Raw genomic sequence first — 22,971 nt, 5'->3', positions numbered from 1 at the left:
AGGCAAGTGGGTTTGGGGAAATGGCTCAGCTAGAGACAGAAAGCACTGTTTAGCAGAAAAAGGGGGCAGAAAAGCGGTCAGGGAGCTGTGGAAGAATGAAGAACCAGGGGATGTTAAGCTGGCATGAAGAGGGGTGAGCAGTTCATTTACTCACACTGAGTAGAAAGAACTTGACATTAAGACTAGTGTCAAACTGTTGGTGCTCCATGAAAATAAAGGTAAAGCAAATCTTTTTGGGCAGTATCAATTTAGTGTACTTTACCACACCTACCAAAGATACAATCCTTTGCAATAGTGAAAACCTGCATCAAGTTTTGTCCTAGGAGAATGTTTCTCAGCCATTGTTAGGAATTTCGAAACTTCATCTAGTTTCCCAGCTCTTCTCAGAAGGTCAATTAAACGTGACAGTGTTGCATAATTATCTGTCAACATAAATATTCACAGCACTGTAGAAATCAACCGTGGTTTTAAAAATCTGCACTACAATCAAATGTAAGATTCTAAAGCCTAAATCCTTTCATCAGTCCTAACTAAAGTAGACCCTCTGAATCAGTAAATTATGTAAGTACTGACTCATCAAATGGTCATGGATTCAACGGTTGTATTCCATGGATTCCCAGCCTTGGGTCACCAGATGTTTTTGGACTACAACTCCCAGAAATCCTGGCCAGCACAGCTAGTGGTTAAGATTTTGGGGAGTTTAATCCAAGAACATTTAGGAAACCAAGCTGTTCTAACAGGAAGTACTGGTTTTAGGCTCATGTGGGCAAATTTGGGCTGGGATAAATATAGCCAGTAGCCTGTATGTGGCTCCCAGTGGCCCAGATACATGCCAGGCACTCCTACAATCCTCCAGCACATCCAGCCGACCAGACCCTCACCAGGCCCAGCTTGCTTGTTTTCCCCATCTCTTTAGCTAATCTCCCAGTCATGAGCAAGAGCCCAGATGTCTCTGCCCCGCCCTTTTGTCTGAGTGGGAGTTCAACCACGAGGGGAGGGGCAGAGAAGCCTGAGCTCTTGCCAGGACTGGAAGATCTGTTGAGGAGGTGCAGGAGACCAGCATGCTGGGCCTGCTGAGTGGCTGATTGAGCCAGAAGAGGCGGGTCAGAGAAGCATCATCACCTTTACAAACTGGGATGAACTGGTTCGTGCTCATCTCTAGTTTAAACATTCTTTTCCTATGCTTTTCAAATAATTTATCCTATCAGATACAATCTCTCCTAATATACCAGGCTAATAAATGGTTTAAATGTCATGTATTGGCTGAAACCCTGTTGCTTAGCACAGTAAGTCACACTAGAATGAGCCCACTGAAGTAGTGGGGATATGATGAATCAATTCATCTGTAAGTTCCATTGGTTCAGTGGGTCTACTCTAATGGTACTGTTGCTAAGCAACAGGATCTTGGCCATTAAGAAAGGATTTTCACAAATTATACCTGGAAGACTGAAACAAAGATGCTTTCTTCCTGCACCAGTGACAAAGATGCATTCTGGCATCCTAAAAAATGGCGCAATATTTTCTTGTCCTTTGCCTTAGTCCTCACTCCAGCTAAACATGACTTGTTTGACAACTAGGAGTAGCATCCTTGCCTACCATGCAATCAGAAGTCATGGACTCAAAACTATCCATGAATATATTATCTGTAAGCTTAAAACAAGGTTGGACAACTTCTGTTCCTCCTTATGATCTGCAATGGATACCATCCATTGGTTATGGTGGCTGAAGTGGATGGACCCTGCAATCCAACCACAATTTGATCTTAAGAAGCTACATGACCTTTATTGAGCTTGAACTTTCAGACCCTTTCAAATCTGCAGAACCACTGGCCTCCTTCACATCCCACAGTGGAATCTCTTTCTCCTGGTTAGATACTGATGCTTTGGGAGAAAGCAAGAAGACCAAAGCAAATCCCTCCCTTCCTTCCTCTCTCTCTTTGACATTTTAATATCACCCATACAATCTTTTGGTTGCTTTTACAGTGGGTTTCACCCCTTCTTGTCTTGGGAAATGGCTCCTTATTTGACCATGCTTTTGTGACACTTTTTTACACACAAGAACAAGTGTGGACAATGCACTGCCCTCCAAATTCTGTAACATTTGTGCCTATCAACATGAATAATTTTAGTAAAATCATTTTTTTTAAAAAAAGGAGCAACAAAAAGGGCAAAGCTCACCTGGGTTTCGATCCAGGAGCTGCTGGAAATGAAATACTGCTTGTTCATAGTCCTGTTTCCTGAACATAAGGTCGGCCATCATCTATAGACATAAAGCAACATGCAAACTAAACAGAATTCAATACAAAGGTGATCCACAGCAATTTAATCTTGCAAGATCAGGTAAACATATCTACATAATGGCCACACCCTCAACTGCTCAAGAAAACCCCAAAATTGGGGGTGTGTGTGGAGGGGAAAAAGTACCTTCTAAAAATGTCCCTTACTAAGCGTCGCTATCATGCTTTTACTCAACCTGCCTGCTTTCAGAGGCACCAACAATACTTCCAATTGTCACTCTCTTGCACAGCTTCTGTACTATGTCAAGGCTATAAGCTCCCACTCATAAAATCTCTTCATTACATCCAGCTCTTTCCCCTCCAGCACCATTCCATGTAACTCTCACATTCTGCCATGCCTAAACATCCCTTTATTTCCAAAAGTCAAAGCATACAATGTCACCCACAGAGACTTTTCCTATCAGACTGCAAATGTGGGCTAATTCCAAATGCCACATTCCACCAGACCTGTGCTGCCAGGTCATCCACGAATTTGGGGCATGGAGCAGGACCAGTGGTTTTCACTCTGGAACGTCCAAACCCAGGGAGATTCACCAATCTTTTTACATAATTTATGCTGCAAACAAGAATGCTTTCATAATCGAAGTTTTCCACTGCTTTAATTGTCACACTGTAGGAGTTTTGCTTCTTTTTGGCATCATATTTTGAAGTGGTTTTACAAATTGTTTATTAGTTACTACTTTGACATTTATTTAGTTTTTTACTAGCACCCTACTTTGAGTGAATTTAGAATGCATGAACACAATGAATGTATCCATAAACATGTTGCAGAAGTTATCTTTATATTTAAAAAATAAAACATAATTCAACCCAATTACCCTTCTCAAGACAACATGGGTATCAACCAACCATAGTAGCTGCTGCATTGTCTGGATCATTCTTTAACAAGAGAGCACATTGGCGTTGGCACGAATCTACATCATCGTGTGCAAGGTATAAATGTGCAAGTTCCAGCATCACCTGAAGGTTAAAGGATAGATACACATTTATTCTATCTGACGTTATTTGAAGTTCATGGCACACATCCTGACATCCAGGCCGTTTAAAGCAAGACTTGAAGGGAAATGGTTAATCCTGATACGCAGCTGACCTTGTTGTCTGTCTCACAATGAACAAGAGCTTCTTTGTAAAATTTAATTGCTTTCTCGTAGTTCCGCTGGGTCGCTGAGTGCTTTGCTATCTCGGCACAGATTTCAGCTGCAAGTTGCTTCTGCACAGGCACAGCATCCAGCTGCTCTATCTGAATCCGTTTCAGGACTCTGGTCTGCAATTCCCGAGCCTGACAGGAAAGCAAAAAGAATGGCTTACAGGAGGAAATAACATGGGTGAGAAACTCTGAATAAGCCACACAATTCAGAAGGGCCTCCTTATTTCTAGAAATCCAGAATTTGCTACTACTACTGTTACTACTACCACCACCACCACTATTGCTATTATTATTCCATCTCCCACTCCTTCCTGCCTTCCCACCGGCTCTTTCCTTAAGATGCCTGGCAAATGAGGAAATTGATTCTTAATTGTCCTTGAAAAAGAAATGCCACAGAGCTGTTGAAATTGGAACCAATCCTCCACAGATATGGGGTCTTACTATACTTTAAAAAGCCAATTTAAAAACCAATTTTAAATACCAAAGGCCATACAAAGCAATACAGTCTTGGCTCCCTGATCAAAACTCTAAAAGGATGGCCTTCTCTTGAGGTAAATCCGATTCTACTTCCAAACAATATAGGCCCGCTGAAGTGAATGGGATTTGTAAATCATCATGCATATTTTACAGGTTTAATGGATCTGTTTTATTTGGGATTAATTTTGGATTCAGTCCATAAGAAACTGCTTATACCAGCATAGACTGTTTGTCTATCAAGCTCAGTTCTGTCAGGGTGGACGAGGCCCATCTCTCCTTACAAAAAGAAAAAAACAACCCCAATTCTCATCTGAAAAAGTCCCCTGGTGCCCTCTAGTGGGCAAAGAGTTTAATTTAAAAACAAGTTGGAGGGGTTGTGGGGGGGGGGGAATCCAGTGGTGCCATGAGGCCTTAAAATTTGACAAAATTGCCCTGCAAGCTCCAGAGGGCACGAGGGAGCCATAGCCCACATGCTGCCTACAATGATTTGCCCTCCAGGTTTTAAGGCCAGGGTTTTTCCTGGTCCAACCTGTACACAGAGATTCAAGCTTCAGCAATGTAATTTCACTCAGGTGCACTAAGAGGCCAAATTTACTGTGGAAGCAAAGTGGAGAATAATAATTCTACTTTAACAGAAAGATCCTGCATATTTACATTTTTTAAAAATAATTCATTTATTTACAGAGCGACATGTAGTTATGTCGTGCTTTACAAAGAACAGTTGTGACACATCTCAATAGAGGGCTTACCACTTAGAATGGACACAGGAAAACAACAGAGCATGGAAGTAAGGGTAACCATGGGGAGAGTACATTACTATTTCAATTACAGGTATTTGGTCTTAATTTAATATTTCTTTACCTGTTGCAATGAAACAACAGCATCTTCTGTGCTCCCCATTTTGCTGTAAACTTTCGCAAGGAGAACCTGATAACGGACATCTTCCATCAGGGAAGAGAGATCATTTACTTTGGGAAGAAAAAGATTATAATTGGACAAATTAGTATTCCAAATTAGCAGGAATGAGTTGAGATGCCTTAAAGGGGGTTGGTCAAAAGGCAAACAAAGCCACCAGGAAATTTACAGAAGAATTAGAAAAAAAATATGTCCCAGTTCATTCCAAAAGAAACCATTTAATCTAGGCTGATGATCAAGGAGGTGACCGAAGTGTTACACTCCCTTGCTTCCTCTTTAGCAGCACCTCCCCTAGGGTCACTTCTGCTGGAAAATGAAAATCTTGCAGGCTTCGCCTTTAAAACTGGCGTTGGTGAGGAAGGAGGACGCATTGCACTTAAGCACAGAGATCTTTTCCATGCCTCTTGCATTTTGGAGACCTCCTTTCCCCTCTCCTCCCCATCCTCTGCTCTTTCGAGACAGATATATGGAGACGTAGCTCCACAGGGCATACAAAAGGCACAGAGATGAGGGTATTCGTATACGAATATTGGCGCACAGGTGGAAAAAACGAGGGTCCAGCCCCATGGGGCCAAACGGTCCACTCACGATTTCGCCACTGATGCGAGCTCGTCAGACCTTCCTATCGCGCCATTGTCCGCAATCGATTAACCAGTCCTGGCAGGAGACGGGATGGTAAGCCTCTCTGCTAGGTTGGAGAGTGGCTAATCCATTGCGGAGAACAGCATGATAGGAAGCCTCTGCGGAGCTGGCATCTGCAGTGAAATCGTGAGCGGACAGTCCGGCCCCATGTGGTGGGACCCTCGTTATTTCCACCTGTGCGCGGATATTTGTATATGAATACGAATACCCCATCTCTAAAAACAAACCAAGGCATGGACTGCAAAGAAAAATGTTTTTGTCTCCTTTGGCCAAGAAGCATCCACGCAGATCATTCCCCCCCACTTTTCCAAAGGAGGGTGTTAAGACTGAATACACTCTCCACACTTTTCTCCTTACTGAAAAAGCTAAGAGCCATAATAACACAGAGCCAAAAGATCGCCAATAGAGTGACGCTAAATTTAACATGTGTCTTTCTCATTCTTCAAGATTAAGAAGCTGAGCATGACACAAACACACTGTGAAACAAGTAGAAACAGGCGGTGTTCCTAGAGATGTAAAATTTCTGAAACATTTTTTTCAGGAAAAAACAGGAGAAAAACAAATGCCACCCAGAATCCAGAGAGACCCAGGCAATAGGAACCCAATGTGGGATGGATTTTCCACAAGTAAGCCCACTGGTGAGTTGGCATGTGTCCTTCTTGTTACCAGTTGCTAGTTTATTACAAGGTAATACCTCAGGCTCAGAGGACATTAAGAAAGAGGATTGGAGTCCAGAAGGGGAGAACTTAAGTTCTACTCTGACTAAAGTTGAGAGACCCTGTGTTTGTTAATGCAAATAAACCTTTTGATGTTAAACCTGACTCACTGACTGCTGCTGTGGTGAAGAAGGAGATGTATCTCCTAAGGGAGCAGGCTTGCACAAATCTCACTGTGCATCACAGTAGAATACACAAAGAGATGCCAAAGAAATACAAACATGAAGGATGGGATCCTCTGTAAGTTATATTGTTTCAAATGGGTCTACTTTAGTTCTGACTAAAGTAAGTCGCATCTAGAGTAGGCCCTTTTGAATCAACAGAAGAGCTGACTCAACAAATCCCTACTGATTCAATAAGCCTATTATAATGCAATTTACTATGTTAAGCAACAGGATTTCAGCCAAAGTCACTGATATTTGTTTTCTGTCAACCCATTTAAAAATAGGCTTTCACATCACCAAAGTCATCAGGACCCCGATGAAGAGATCAAACCTAAGACACATTTCTAGTCTCCATCAACCTCATGCTGTTCATGGCTTAGTCTCAGCTCAGCTTCCACAAGCAGCATTGACTTGTCTAATATATGGTTTTGTTTAAGCTCTATATTGTACAAGTCAATGCTGGAAAATGTAATAAATAGCCATGGAAAAGGAGTCCAAAGTTGTTGGGTTAACATTATACTGTATATCTTTATTGGTAGGATAGATCCTAAGATGCACTGAGCAGAATTCCACTAGCAGAAAGGCTATTCCTTGCACATACTAATGGATTATGTAACTGGTCTTTTGAGAGGGAGGTGTCAATCCCCCCTCTGTTAAGATATCTTCCAAAACAGGATGGTGAATATTAGCAATGGTGAATATTAGCCAAATAAACAACAGAACAACGCACACACCCTGACCATTTTAACTAAGAGCTTGAACTCAATGAATGTTGTTTATGAATAGACTTCTTCCATGAACAGAAAAGTACAGTGGTGCCCTGCATAGCAACGATAATCCGTGCAGCAAAAATCGTTGCCATACAGATTCGTCGCTATGTGAAATTAAAAAGCCCATAGGAATGCACTGAAACCCCTTGAATGTGTTCCTATGGGCTTAAAACTTACCTTTTAAGCGAAAATCCTCCATATGGCGGCCATTTTAGCTGCCCGGTAAGCGAGGAATCTGTCCCTGTTTTACCCGGCGGCCATTTTGGAACCGCGGATCAGCTGGGGAAAAAACATCGCTATGTGAAAATCGGTAAGCGAAACAGCTTACCGATCATCGCAAAGTGATTTCCCCCCATAGGAAACATCGTTATGCGATCGCAAAAAATCATCGTTATGCGGATTCGTCGTTAAACGGGGCGCCCGTTATGTGAGGCACCACTGTATCTTTTCTTCAGGGGTTTGAAAGACGGTCGGTCAGTCTGTCTATCTATCTATATGTGTGTGTGGGGGGGGTTGGTTGAACTAGACAGACAGACCTGTGGTCTGATCCAACATGGCTTATTTTATGTTTACCATCAAAATATATGCAAAAGCACCAAAGTTCAACTATTTCTTACACATGCCAACACAAAATACATATCCCTGAAGCAAATGGAGTAAAATGATTAATGTACATTGGTTGAAATCCTGTTGTGCAGCTCTGCAAGTACAATGGGAATGTCAACAACAGCTGTAAATCACCAATGATTATTCCTGTCATTCCTGGTACATGTGACTTTGATGCATTGTGCACTAGCTGCATGCACCCCTGAAATTGCCAAAGGAATCTTTAATCAGTGGTGATTTACAGCTGCTGCTGCTGCCATTCCCACTGCACACACTGATGACATTATTCTTGCTGTGCACACAGAGCTATGCAACAGGATGTCAGTAATTTCTTACTAACTTTTGGAAAGGTTTCTTACTTGGTCACATTATGTGCACCAATCTGTGAATTTAAAAAGAAAACACTGAATCTAAGAGAAAGGTGGGGCAAAAAAAATTTAATGAATAATTAAATACATACAGTAGTACCTCACTTTACAAAATGAATGCGTTATCCGGAATGTTATGTAATGCGGAAAATTCGCAAACCGAAATGCGGATTGCCATAGGAACAGGGGCGGCGCTACAAACCTCCAGGCATAAAGCATCCTGGGGAAACTTTCTTCGCAACCCCCCCAAAAAAAACCCCCCGAAAGCATAAAGCAAGACATTATTTTCAACAGATTTCTGTTCATAAACTGAAAATTACGTAAACTGAGGCGTTAGTAAACCGAGGTACTACTGTACGTACATGCATACATACCAGACTCATGATCTAAAACTTTGTGGAGGACTTTCTCAGCTTTTTCATACTGGTTCAGTTTCAGTAACAGTTCAGCCAGATCGTAAGAAAGGAAATTCTGTTGTCCAGTTTTCAGAGCAGCTTCATAATAATTTATTGCCTAGAAAAAAATCCCCAACCAACAAACTTACACTTGACATTTCTAAAGCATTTGCAGAAGATTAAAAGAAAGAAAGAAAGAAAAAACACTTGACTTACAAGTGGAAAACTATGTTTTCGAAACTTAAGACACCTTTACAACATCATGGAATTTGTCCATTTCTTACACAGATTAATAACTGTAAACAATGGAGCAAAGATCAAGGAAGATACTTTCTAAATATTTCCCTATTTTGTTCTGATAGTTGCTAGGAGATACCTTCCTATCCCCCCATCTCCAGAAGATTATAAACTCTTACGTGCTCTTTGCAACTTTAATGATCCTTGGTGAGAAAACATTTTTCTCTTTGATGTCCGAACCATCCCACAAAGACACTTTATGGAGGTTATCCCTTAGAAGTTTAAAGAATTCTAGAAGAAATGAGGGTTAAAGGGAATGCACTACTTATCTGGGTGTCCTCTTTGTACACTTAAACACCTCCCCTTTCTTTCAATTTGGCCTGTTTTTATCTATATCCTGGTCAGAATGATAACACCTGCTTCATTTTTAGAGGAATTGAACATTACTTCCATGTTCGCAGAAAAACCTACGTGTTTACATGATGGGCGGGGGGGGGGAGAGAAACTAGTAATGTCAAAGCAGGATATTCGAAATTCTTTGCACTGCTAGGATTGTTTGCTTGCTTTTCACTGTCTGAGGGCACATTAACATTCACAAATGTGTCCTCTTCTACAGGGAAGATTATTTTTTTCCCCTGGAATATCACAAAAATGATTATACAGGCACCTTCCAGATTTGCTAGATTACACCCTCTGCCATTCTCAGCCAGCACAGCCATGAAAGGATAGTGAACAGAAGCTAGAACATTTGAAAGCTATCACTTAAGAAAGTCTGGCCTAAACTCTTCCTCGTGTACCTTCAAATAGTTGTGAGTCTTGACCAAAGCATTCCCAGTTTTACGAGCCAGAGTGCCATCTCTAGGATTCCTCTTCAAAGCTTGTTCATAAACCTCTATTGCTTCTTCAGGCTAAAACATGGGTGCAGAAAGTCAAGAATGTAAAAACCAATCATATTTAAAAGGCTTGAAAACACCCTGTACAAGTTTACTGTGGCTGAAAACAAGTATCGGTAGTAGTGGTTGTCCCAAACTGTGACCAAGCTCAGCAGAACCCGAATTTCAAGGCAGGGAGTCAAACAATCCTAGATCAAAAACTGCAACAAACCTTTACTTTTTCATAAACCAGAACATTGCCTGGAAGCATCTGTTGCACCTGAATTAGGAAAGCAACACCCAATCACTGGCTCAGAGAATAAAGGTTCAAAGAAGCTGAAAAAGTGCCTGACGTAGTACAGTCACTGGCTCCGGCAATATCGGAAATAAAACTTTGGCATCTTGGGAGCCCTTAACTATCTTGGATTCTTGACACAGACTTTTGTACTTTTCTCTCTTTAAGGCCTGGGCACAGGAAGCCATGCTGAGGTAGGGAAGAGCAGAAAGAGAAGCAGTATAAAATAAAGGGAAGAGAGGGTTTTAAAAATTAAACTAAGCACCCAAAGTTGAGAATGGAGGAGAACAGAAGAGAAAAAACTACAGAGAAGTCTCAGCAGCCTTTGATCTGGACAGCAGCAAAGCCAGGTGGCAGAGGAGGAAGTAAGCAAGGAGAGCCTAACTCGGAGAAGGCAGAGCAAAGAAACTGAGGCAGCCAGATGCCTTAATCCACTGAGCTATCTAGCTATTCACCGTGTGCTGAGCTATTATGGGTATAGGAAGGTATGTGTATCTGCTGCATCCTCATTCAATCACTTGCACACAGGCTAAACCAAGTGTCAGGAGAGACAGATTGGGGGTACGTATCTGTATAGGTATCCATACTAGTTCTGGGGACAGAGGATGGTACAAGGCTTTGCTGAGCTCCGTGGCAACCTCTTCGGCACTGTTACTGAGCTCAGACAGACCATGTCCTTGCATAGACAATTGTCTACAACAATTATGTTCATTCGATAAACAGCACCTTAATGCTGTAGGTGCTTACCTCCTGGATATTCATATATGCATTACCAAGGAGAAGAAAGGTGTGAGAACTTGGCAATTTCTCCACCAGGTCTCTACAAAGAAAAAAAAAATGAAACAAGTAATTGGTGTTATTGCTGGTGAAGTAAGCTAGGCTTCTGTGCCCCAGGGTTTTGTTTATGAACAGACAGGCAATAAACATGTATGTGTTCTCTTCAGAAACTTCAGTTTAGAAAGAAAAGATAACTTTCATGTACTAGAGGGGAAAAAAACAAGACAAGTCATTGTCATGGAAATCTTTGTTTACTTGAAATGTCTAAACCTACACGCCACTTGTTTTTGTTGTCGTTTTTTGGCAGCAGAGCTATAGCCATTGGGAATCATGGAAAAGACCAGGTTGGCTTGGACAAAACACAGCATGATCACAATATATCTAACCTCCCTCCAAGCTCTGCTCTGCTCTTTCATTCTCTGGTGAGCCTCTGAGGAGAAGTGTAGAAGTGTTTGCTTCCTTTCTTGATTAATAGTTCCATCTTTCCAGAAAAGAATAAGGAACAAGCCAACTTCAAACAATAGTTTATGGAGTCAGATGGTAAGGCATGCAGCAGTTAACTCAAAATGGAAACAGAATTTGTGCTCTCTTCCTCACAGGCATACCAGAGGAGGAAATGCACACAAGGATAGTTAGGCTAATGCTCGTAATCACTATGTGTGATGTCGACATGCAGTTATATTAAGTAAAAAAGAGCTTAGAAGGCAAAAGGGACCATCATTAACCAAAACAAAAGGTATCAGGAGAAAGAAATTAAAATAGGAGGAAGCTTTTTTGCCCTTCATGTGGGAGCCATGGAGACCACTGTCCTCTCCGTGCTGTCTGGTTTGAAGAAGCTGAGTGACCCCAAACACCATTCAGTCATAAGATCCAGAGTGACAGGGTGGCCATAAATTGATTCCTCTCTGCACCCCAGAGGAGTCCCAGTTTTGAAGCCCTCCTGCCCTCTGTACACATGCAGAAATAATGCAAATCTGGGGTCAGCGCAGATGGTTCTGACTCCTGCCTGCTTAGAGCCCTTTGGTTCAAGTTCCTTGAGAAACAGGGTGCCTTACTGCAAACTATCTTCAGTGCTCCACTAAATGAAGTTGTTAGTCAAAGGACTTGGTGTTTTTTTAAAAAGAGGCAATAGTATGTTTGTGTACAGTGGTGCCTCACACAATGAGTGCACCATAGAACGACGAATCCGCACAACGGGGCCGTTCTAGCGATCGCAAATGCGATCGCACACCGACGGCCCCTATGGATCAAAATCGCAGAGCGAAGGTCGGTAAGCGGTTCGCTTACCGACCTTCGCTTTGTGACCCACCGATCAGCTGTTCGGCAGCTTCAAAATGGCCGCCGGAAGCCCCAAAATGGCCACACGCAGCGTTTTCGCGCCCTCGTTAAGCGAGGGGAGGGCGCGAAAATGACTGCCGGCCATCGGAGAAACATCGCTGTACAGTGAGTAAAGCTGCTATTGGAATGCATTAAACTAAGTTTAATGCGTTCCAATGGCTTTTTTTGATCCGTACAGCGATGTTTTCACACAGCGAGGCACCACTGTATGTCCTTATTTACATCTAGCAACATGAAGCAAGTGTTTTCAAATGAATGTCATCCTGAATATCTATTTATAGCACTTTTGAGTGGCACAATTTATTTTTGCAGCGGGGGAAAAAGCAGAAAAGGAGTAGGATAGAGTATTCTTTTGGCAGTTCAAGCTCTTACCTGTAACAGCTTGCATATAGCTTCTTGTCTTTCCTGTAATTCAGATAGATCTCTGCCATTTTTTCTTTGGCTTGAACATAGTAGGTCTGCTCTGGTGTGATACTTCTCAGCATGGTCAATGCCCCTTCTATATCTCCTTGGGCAAGAGCTAGATCTGCATTAGCAATCATGACTCTCAGCTCTTCAGGGGTGCCAGAAAATTCATTGATGGCATCTTGGAGGACTTTGATTGCTTCATGCTTCAAAAATAAACAGAGCTTTTGTAAAATGTAGGCTTCTGTGCCTTAAACATTCCTATAAAACTTTAATTTCAAAACAATGTACTTCCAAGGATCCCCTTCAAGATCAATTAGTTTGTTGATGGCATGTAACAAGAGTGCAGTGTACTGGGGTCGTACACTGCGCTTTTGCTGCTACCTCCCGTCAATCTGCTTCCAACTTAAGGTGACCCTATGAATGAATGATCTGCAAAGGTTCTGCCACTAATGGCCCTGCTCACACCTGTGGCTTTCTTTACTGCATCAATGCATCTCATCTTCAGTGTTCCTCTTTTCCTACTGCTTTCTGTTTTTCCTGGCATTATTGTCTTTTCCAGCAAGTCTTCTCTTCTCAAGATCATGTCCCAAGCGCATTAACATCAATTCAATCATTTTAACTTCTAGCGAGTACTGAACACCATAGACAATAAGAAAAGGATGTTATTTAAGATAAACAGTTGGTTCAAGAGAAGGCTGAGCCAAACACAATGGGGCTCATAACTGCTTTGGATGAATAGTATACCCTAAAATACACCCAATACATTTCTGCCATTCTGCACTGGCAAGGAAGACTGGTGGCACTGAGCAAATTGTATTTCAGGGAAGCTGATCTGTTGTGAATGATATTCTCATTAGCCCTATCCATGCATTCAACATCTGTGCAATCAACATGCAGGTGGGATCAACTGAGGGACTTTACCAACTGCAGTCCAAAAAAGTAACTTCTCCAAGCCTTGGATAAAAGCAAGAACATTGAGAGACTTAGCCCTTCTATGACCTGGAAGAAGGCTTTCTGAAGCTGACTGCCTCCTTTCTTGTCCAAAGCTAAGCGCCTTCTATTTAATACAACAACATGGCTAGCACAGGTTCTGTGTCGTGAGACACTTAATCAGACAAGGCAACACAACAGTGAGGACTAGCACAATCAAATGAGGGAGCATTACACAAAAATCTTGAGGCAGAGCTAGTACAAGCATGTGTATCTTCTTTCCCGAGTATTCACAGAGCAGCTGTGTGGGAATACAGGAGCTGCATCTGCATCTTTAAAAGGTATTCCACATTTTATTTTTCTTCTGTTTACACAGTAGTTTCACAAACTACATAGAACACACATCAGATCAAACTTTTGGAATCACTGCTTTAAAAGCTACCAGTGTGACAAAAATGACTACATGGGATACTTCATTTGACTGTTTTCTCTTGTTTCCAAATAAATCTTATCCAGCACAAATGTGTGGGGAGTTGGGAAACCTTTTGCCCTCTTTTAAATGGCTGGGTTCAGATGTTTCCAACTTCTGGTTTAGCAAGACACCAACAGATCTACCCTTGCTCAGGCTTGCCTCCTTTCTTCCTTCTGCAAGACAGAGATGAGTTTGGAAGCTTCTGCTTCTAATGCAATGCAGCTTATTATGTTTTCTTAGTGGCTGGGATGAAGAGGAATTCCAAAGGTTTTGATTAACCTCTGTTTTTCGTGTCCAAGACAGTAAACATATATAGGCATCCTTCAGTCTCAGACTATGGTATCGTGCTCTGCATGGAGGACTTGGAACAGCGTCTAGTGTGGCTGAGAAGGCCAATTCAAGAGTGACAATCCCTTCCACACTGAGGACAAATACAATTGTACCCTGTCCAGCTCCCTGATTTTGCTACTTTCGTGACTGCCTCTTTGCCTCGGCCTGCTGGACAAGGGTTTCTTCAAATTGGAAGAGGCCGTGATGCACCGCCTGCCTCCAGGCTCAATGCTCAGATATCAGGGTTTCCCATTTTCAAGGCCTTCAGATCCCGCTTGCAGATATCCTTGTATCCTAGCTGTGGTCTCCCTCTGGGGCAATTTCCCTGCACTAATTCTCCATACAGGAGATCTTTTGGAATCCGACCATCAGCCATTCTCAGAACATGCCCAAGCCAGCGTAGACCTCACTGTTTCAGTAATGTATACATACTAAAAATTCCAGCTTGATCTAGGACTACTCTATTTTGGACTTTGTCAGTAAAATGGTGGTGAATATTAACATACTAAGTTTTAACCATGTTCAAAACATGGTTAATAAAGCTGGCTTGTTTTGGAGCTGACCATAGTTAAACGTGAACCACAATTTGCTTAAAAGCTTCTATAAAAGCTAAGAGGAGAGGGAGCATGTGAGTTGTGGGGAGGCTAGGCTCATTCACATTTCACTAAACAAAAGTTCTGCATGATAGCTGAATGAAATCAATCTGTCACTGCTAGCAGGACAATCACAAATCTTTTGGGGATTCCACAAATTACAAAGATGATAACCTGTGTCTCGAATTGGCAAATCATACCAGAAGATTATATTAGCATTACATCTGCATGCATCATCTTGTCATACCTGCTCTCCATTTAAACGATGAGCATCTACCAGTTCTAGATAGACAGACACACGATCACTTCCATCAATTTCAATCTTTTTCATTTTTGATTTTGAAGAAGGAACACTTCTCATTCCTGGTAAATTCATTGCCATCTGCAAGGTTTTAACGGCTTCTGCTATTTCACCCATCTTTATTTGGGCTTTAGCTTTTATTAAGTGGTATACAGGATGTTCCCTAACCTGGTAAAAAGTAAAGAATCAGCATCTGTGTTCAGGATTTTTTTAAAAATAAGAAATAAAAGAAAATATGAAAGATCATTCATCATATCAAATCATCTTCATCTTTCTGGCTGATATGTACATTGTTTTGAGCTATTATCAAAAGCATTATTGCAGAGATGGGGAAATGTGTCTCTCTGGATACTGTTGGACTACAACTCCCATTAGTCCTAGCTGTGAGAGGCAATGGGAGCTCAGCCCAACATCCGGAGAGCCATATATTCACCATCCCTGCACTATAGAATGGCTGAACTTCGTAACAGGACCCCAGATGCCGTTTTCTCCAATCTTTCAAACATCATTATAGAGTTAACAAAACTGCAGAAGGATTCAGAGAAACTGAGCGTTGCACGTAGCATGAGCTCTAGACCCTAGGAGCAAAGGTGGCTACGTTTCAACAGGAAGGCTACTTCCAATTGTTAGCCCTGAATACAGTAGACACATTGAATCTATGAGGTTTATAGAACTGTCAACTTAACGAATCCCATTCATTCACAGGGTTTCTGCTAGTTGGGACTAACAATTGGATTTAGCCCTTCATCTTTGGTCATGCCACTAAGAATAAACCAGGGCAGCTATCTTCACTGTTCTTAAGGCTCAGTACAATTGGCGTGGAGACCAATATGGCTCTCTATTTTTATGACCTTAGTTTTTGCCCCATCATTGATGCCACAGGAAGGATGAACTCCTTTTCTGCCTGGAGGAAAAACACAAGCAAGGAAAAATCAGCATGCCAACTTTAGGCGATGCCTAAACGTGTATATAAAGGTCTATTACCCCGCCAACTTGTTTTTCCTGGCATGGTCAAATTCTGCCTTTTTTCTTCCCTCCCCTTCCTTCAAGTGCCTTAGTATTATTTGTTGTATTCCTGAGAGCACAGCACGTACAGAGTTTAGTCCATTCAAGAGAAGGAGACGATGAGCAACTTCAACTATTGTTCCTCCTACTCCTACTCCTTCTCATGATTATGGTGTTTATTGCTGACAAGGTCGAAGACGCTGTATCAGATATATTATCATAAATGAACAGATAACTTACAGAGATGACACGATTTACTTATTCAAATACAGCAGACTAACAACTAGGTGTCCTGAAAATTCACAAATTGTATTCCCAGGTCCCACATGACCATCAGCAAATTCTGCTTGCTGTGGCTGAACATATCAAAAGGTTCTAAACTGGGTTTTCAGATTCCCGCCATAGCACTAAATGACAATTTCCTGGCTGTATAGCACCTGCCACTTACTAAATCTGGCTCAGATGCTACTGTGATGTCTGACTAGACATTCTTTCCATTATGGATGGGATTTCTTTCCACGGCATGGTGCAATTAAAACAGAGAACTTTGACATACAATATTAGTTTTTTCTTCTTCTTCTTTTCACTCAAGTTTACCTCAAAGTTGTAGCTGAGGCAGAGCTCCAGGGACTGGGAACAGTGCTTGAAGTTGTTTTGCAACAAATAAACTTGAGCCATAAGGAGATGAGCATCTGCATATGAAGGATCCTGTTCTATACAGTGCTGCAGGATATCCTGGGATGCTTCTGCATTTCCTGCTCCAGGTGAACAAAGGATAAAAGAAAAGGTGGGAGAGAGAAACTTGAAACCTTCAGATGCTGTTCTGGCCACTGAACAATTTACCATCACAGATGGCACCTTCTCTCTTACCTACAAAGAGCCCAGTCTCTAAGGTCAACCTAAGTTCTTGGCAGTATGCCAACTACTTGGCGTATCCTACCAATGGGGGAAGGGGCAGCCCTCCAGATATTGCTGGCCTGCAGTTCCCAGGCCATCCCTTGTTCTTGGTAATGCTGGCTAGGGCCAGTGTGAGCTATAATACAAAGAAAGTTTAAAGGGCCACATATTCCCTACACCTTTTTTTTTAAGAAAAAGTTTATTGCCATTAAAAAAAGAGAACAAAGTAAATAATTATCACAATGTAAGCACATAACCAAGATAATTTTCTATTATCTCTTACGCAAAATAGTAAGTCTTAACATCTTTACCTCCTGCCTAGAGTGGTCGCAATGACTAGATAGGTGGGGTATAAATGGAATAAATAAATAAATAAATAAATAAATAAATAAATAAATAAATAAATAAATAAATAAATAAATAAATAATTTTCCACCAGACATTTATTTTCTTCACAATCTTAATAATACCTTTCTTAATTCTTATTTTATGTATCTATGTTAACAATCTACTTTACTTCATTTTTTACCTCTACCAATGTTGAGAGCAGTTCTACATCTAATTTATGTCTGAGTCACTTGGTAAAGGTTTGGAATCTTTCTTCCCTTTTTCTCCAAGATAACTCTTTACTTTCCCCCACTGGGATTCGTGCTCCATTCTACTCTTTCCTTTCAATGAGTCTGTTAATTTATCCATTAATATTAATTCCTGTAGTTTTATTAAACAATCCTCCACCAAGGTTCCTCCTTGTCTTTCCTCCATTGTTTTGCCACTTGTATTCTGGCTGCTCCTAATATGTAGAAGTAAATTTTTGTCTCTTGTTTCAAATTTAATGTTATCATATTTAACAAATATGTTTCAGGTTTCATTCCCATTGTTATTTTTAAATCTATGCTAATTATTTTTTCTATTTCTTTCCAAAATTTCCTAATAGATTTGCATCCCCACCACTTATGATATAGTGTTCCTTTTGTAGTTTCACATCTCCAACATTTATCTTTCTTATTTTTCTTCACCTTTGCCAATTTCTCTGGTGTCATATACCATTAATATACCATTAATAAGTACAGATCTGAAAGAAAATTATATGAAAATTTTCATATAATTTTCTTTCAGATCTGTACTTATTTCATATAATTTTCTTTCAGATCTGTACTTATTAATAGTTTTTATTATCATTCCATGTTCTAAATCAATCCTCTGTTTGAATTCTTCTACCTAATTCCTGCATCCATTTTATCATATTCTCCTTACCTACTTCCTGTTCCATATTTCTTTCCAATAATAATTTATACAACTTTGCAATTTGGTGATTTTCTTTTCCCCATATTGTCTAGTTCTGTAGATTCTTTAACCACTCCTATTAATTTGTGATCCATTTTCATTCTTTCTGATAACTGTCTATATGGAAACCACTGACATGTTATATCTGGTTCATTTCTTCTCTTGTTCTTAGTCTTAGTTGTCCATCACCTCCTTCTATGAGTACTAACCATTCATCACTCTTTATATCTACTTCCTTTGAGAGGGCTTCATTCCCTACTCCTGTCTTAAATGGGGTTTGAAGGATCAGATTTCATGGAACAAAACGTCTTTTCAAAGCAACTTTGTTATTTACACAGGTTCAAAATCAGGTGTTACCTGCCAAATATTTAACCTTTGCAACTAAATAGGCAGCTTGCAGGAGACCAGGAACTGTTTTTACCACAGTTTCCAGGACAGACGCACACGGCTTGAGAAGTGGAGACACAGGCTGGCCTGGACCTGCAGGCTAGAAAACAAACCAACAAACTCTACTGAGAAATCAATTTAACAGATACCTTTATCCTTGAAAGTATATAGATTGGGTTTTTGCCTTTTAAAATTCAGAACAAGATGAGCAAGGACATATGTTAGGTTTGCATATTCTGTCATAAATCCCTTCCATCATCTTTTGCTCACCTTTTATTTTTTACCCCCAAATACATGTTAGCATACATTTGTCATACAAGAACCAAGAACATGTTTGTAGCTCCTATGTCAATAAATTATGCATTTCCATTACACCTTTTTAATGGCATACAGTATATCTAACTTGTATTATGGTAATTTTCTTACTAATAAACGGTCTTTTTTAAAAATTAGACTTATTTACCAACAGTATTTTAAAAATCCTAATACTTTGGAGGCTAGTCCAGTATAAATCATTGTTCAGTCCTTATACCTGGTAATGCTTAGAATCTTGGTGATTCTTTTCAAAACTATTCTCTCTTCAATATGAACACTATGTGAGCACAAATAGTTATAAACCAACTAATAATAATCCATCTTGATTTCAGAAGGCCAAGAAGCTGAACGTCTTACCTGTGCAGGGCAAAAATTAAGATACTCCTTAATAATTTCTATTAAAAAGTCAGGGTTTAATTTCTCAAAATATTCTACACCAAGTGGTAAACGTTGCAAAGATGAAAAATGAGTATCAAGGACATCATTCAGTAAAGTAATAACGTCTTCCTGTTTTTTATGTTTCTTCATAGCCAACACTGCACGCAGGTAAGATAGCTCCTATAAAAGAAACAGAATATTATGCAGCATAGCTGTAAACTTACTGGACTTGCAGACCTATTTTTACTGGAACCACTTTAACTAGGAATTTTCCTCAAGAGACCAGGTCACTAATTCAGAAACTCTGTTCCGTAGCACATTCCCTGGTATCTGTTCTGCAGTGCTCTTAAAAATGACACCAGAAGCACAGTGTTCCAGCAGTATGTTAGTGAAGGCCATGGATCTGCAACATCCTAAGCTTTCTCATTTCAAAACACCCCAGAAAGGGGTTCAAACCAACCTCAGCTCTGGAGGTGATGCTTAAAATTATTTCCCACTGAAATCAATGGAAGGGGAAGTAATGGTGATAGTGGGGATAAATAAAGCTGCTGTCTCATCTCTTACCTTGGCCTCAATAAGCCAGCAGAGCTTCAGATGTGCCTGCTCTCCAAACTGGACTTAGAACAAATTTATTTATAAACTTAGTTTATAAAGATTGACCACAGAAATTCCATTTCTATACACATTTGAGATATTGTATTTCTTGCCTTGTATGTCTGATAAATGTGATAACTTTTAAAAACTGAGCTGCTATCATTTCTGTTTTATTGGACTCCATTTTCAATGACCTTCATTGAAGTATGTTAAGATCTTCATTCAAAACACTACCCATACACTTCCTTCCACTAGATGGCTCCAGATAATTCCTGTAATGCAGTCACTTCATTTCATATTCCACCTGCCCAAGACATTTTGCTGCCTGAAGGAGAGAATAAAATGTCAACCTTTTCGTGTTCCATGCTGAGAAACTGACAGGACTGACAATCAAAGTCAACTTCAGCATGGGCGATGGAACAACGTCTCCCACCACCACCCTTGAAGACTGCAGACTAGCTGCACTGCATACCACACTCTCTTTCAAAACTTGGTTGCCACCTCCAGTATTCACTCTGGGAGGCAACTACCCCATTCCGCCTCATGGTAGGATCAGCCCTGCCGAGTTCTGAATATAATTATTTCTTGCTTTGGGAGCCCCAAGCCCAAACGCTGCAAACAAGGAAAATGGGAGACCTCAGTTAAGAACTTTCACTCCACATAAATATTCAAAGACAGTAATTATCAGAACTGCAGTGTCAATCAGATTGGAATCAGAAGACTTCTGGAAAGGACCACTCTCTTACTGCTGATTTCCCGATAGACTGCTGGATTTCATTCAGGAACTCCAACTGCTGCTCTACATCATCTAACTTCCCTTCCATCAGCTGGCTTCGGATAATACCTGTAATGCAAAGTCATCTCCTTTCAGTGTCTCTCAACCTAGAATCTTTGGTTTAGTATAATTTTGTTGTTGTTAATTCTGCCTTCAAATGCTACTGCAAGAGTGAGAAACCATTCCACTCTCAAGGTACACAACCAGTAGTGAAAGCCTGTTAGGGAACACATGCTAGTGCTCCCCCTCCCACAATTTTCTCTCTCTCTCTGTCACATTCTTCCCCCCCATCCTCCCTGCCCCCTTACAGCATGTTGCAGAAGGAAAAACGTAACTAAAATTATTCATTTCAGAACATGGGTCAGAGGTCTGGACTGATCCCTTTGAAGAAAGCTTTTGAATTTAGGTTGAGACTGCACAAAAATGCACTCTAGGAGCACAGTAGTGATAAGGGGGGAATTAAACACAAGGGCTGGGAGAAGGAATATGCTTTTTTAAAAAAAAAAGTCAGTCTGAAGATTATATGTAGAGTGGTGCCTCACATAACGAGCGCACCGTTTAACAACGAATCCGCATAGCAATCTATTTTTTGGGATCACTAATGCAATCACATTGCGATGTTTTAATAGCCTAAACATCGCATTGCGGTGATCGGTAAGCGTTTCGCTTACCGATCTTCACATTGCGATGTTTGCGGAACAGCTGATTGGCGGTTCCAAAATGGCTGCCGGGTGCCCAAAATGGCCGCCACAACCATTTTTGCGCAATTTCCTCGCTTACCAAGGCGGCGAAAATGGCGGCGCTATGGAGGATCTTCGCATAACGGTGAGTTTTCGACCGCATTGCGATGTTTCCGGATAGCGACGATTAATCCGGAACGGATTAATGTCGCTATGCGGGGCACCACTGTACAGTGGGGTCTCGACTTACGAACGTAATCCGTATTGGAAGGTGGTTCTTAGGTTGAAAAGTTCTTAGGTCGAATCTGCATTTCCCATAGGAATGCATTGAAAACCATTTAATTTGTATCTGCTCTTTTCCGTCCATAGAAACTAATGGAAAGCTGCTATTCCGCCTTCTGCTACTAGAGGGGGATATTTTTTGTTTTTTTCCCTTAAGTTCAGGAAACGAGGAGGAAGGCAGGGAACAGTTTGCAAAGCACTTTAGAAATCTTTTTTTCAACGAAGCCAATTTTAAATCATGTTTTAAAACATGTTGTGCTGATTTTTTTGGCACAAAGACACACAGGCAGGCTTTTTAGGTGCTGAGCAAGCCTCCCCAAGCCTCTTCAGAGCCAGCCGATCAGCTGATAGGCGGGGAGAGAAGGGTGCAGGAGTGGGGAAAAGCACAAAATGGCTGCCAGACTCCCTTCTGGGTGTCGGCTTTTAGCTGTTTCCTGCTCTTTTTCCTGCTGTTTGGGGGCTACCAAGGCCTGGTAAGTGACTTTCTTTTATTTATTTTTAAGTTTCTGACCCTTTTTTCACCTCCAGAAGCCTCTAAGGGGAGGGAGGGGGCACTTTTTTTCCTGTCCGTAACTCGAGGGAAGTTTGCATGTCGAGTCCTTATTTCCCCTATAGGGCGGGTTCGTAAGTTGAATTGTTCGCAAGTAAGGTCGTTCGTAAGTCGAGACCCCACTGTATTATAAAAGAATACTCGGGAAAAAACCAAATTAAGTTTTAAATCCTCACGAAACCATTATATGTGTTTCAAGCCATACCGGTCAGCGCAGGAACACTTGTTTCATCGAGAGCCATGGCAGCCTTGTACCACTTCATAGCTTCCGTTATTTTCCCTTGCAAAATCATCTGGTAGCCTAGTTCCGTGGCAATGTCAGCACTCTGGGAGGCTAAATGGAAAGCTTTCTCTACTAAAGCCTGAGTCTGCTGCAGGATGAGTGGGTTGCGGCCGCACTAGAGTTAAAAACAGTTTCCAACAGGGATGCTTTCAGATTTAAAATTAACAGTTTCACAATTCTTAAAAAGAAGTTTTATTAGGGGGCAGTCATCCATTCTTAAACAACCAACCGATCTGTTTAACTGTTGAGCCTTGAAACAGCTCTGCTGCATGATCTACAACTTACATAACCATCTGCGTGAATCTTCCTTGTATCCCTAAATATGACTGAAAGCACAGAGTGGGGGGACAAAAGCAGTTTTCCAGATCTGCTGGCCAGGCTCTGCAGCCGCTGTATTTAGAGCAAAGGCCATTGCCTGCAACTCTCCTGCTTGCAGCCATTTCACCACTTTTCCCTTTCTCTGGCCCTGACATCTCCCTGCTCAGGGCAAAT

The 22,971-nt window shown here is 41.1% G+C and overlaps 1 protein-coding gene across 1 annotated transcript in view; it reads right to left on the bottom strand.

The window, feature by feature from the left end:
* The window catches only part of TTC21B (tetratricopeptide repeat domain 21B), a 49,824-nt gene that overhangs the window by 8,600 nt on the left and 18,253 nt on the right, over nucleotides 1-22,971 (bottom strand). The window contains exons 9-23 of the mRNA XM_020789420.3: nucleotides 22,402-22,594; nucleotides 20,656-20,753; nucleotides 19,295-19,495; nucleotides 18,593-18,722; nucleotides 16,652-16,809; nucleotides 14,996-15,217; nucleotides 12,388-12,626; nucleotides 10,648-10,720; nucleotides 9,531-9,641; nucleotides 8,476-8,614; nucleotides 4,782-4,888; nucleotides 3,387-3,575; nucleotides 3,146-3,256; nucleotides 2,178-2,259; nucleotides 272-422 (exon numbers count right to left, since the gene is read on the bottom strand). Coding sequence (XP_020645079.3) covers nucleotides 272-422; nucleotides 2,178-2,259; nucleotides 3,146-3,256; nucleotides 3,387-3,575; nucleotides 4,782-4,888; nucleotides 8,476-8,614; nucleotides 9,531-9,641; nucleotides 10,648-10,720; nucleotides 12,388-12,626; nucleotides 14,996-15,217; nucleotides 16,652-16,809; nucleotides 18,593-18,722; nucleotides 19,295-19,495; nucleotides 20,656-20,753; nucleotides 22,402-22,594 — 2,204 coding nt within the window. The remainder of the gene's footprint in view (nucleotides 1-271; nucleotides 423-2,177; nucleotides 2,260-3,145; nucleotides 3,257-3,386; nucleotides 3,576-4,781; nucleotides 4,889-8,475; nucleotides 8,615-9,530; nucleotides 9,642-10,647; nucleotides 10,721-12,387; nucleotides 12,627-14,995; nucleotides 15,218-16,651; nucleotides 16,810-18,592; nucleotides 18,723-19,294; nucleotides 19,496-20,655; nucleotides 20,754-22,401; nucleotides 22,595-22,971) is intronic.

The sequence above is a fragment of the Pogona vitticeps genome, chromosome 1 (genome assembly GCF_051106095.1).
Source record: "Pogona vitticeps strain Pit_001003342236 chromosome 1, PviZW2.1, whole genome shotgun sequence".
In the NCBI taxonomy this organism is placed as follows: domain Eukaryota; kingdom Metazoa; phylum Chordata; class Lepidosauria; order Squamata; family Agamidae; genus Pogona; species Pogona vitticeps.
The sequence above is the reverse complement of the archived record's forward strand: the minus strand, read 5'-3'. Positions and strand labels throughout refer to the sequence as shown.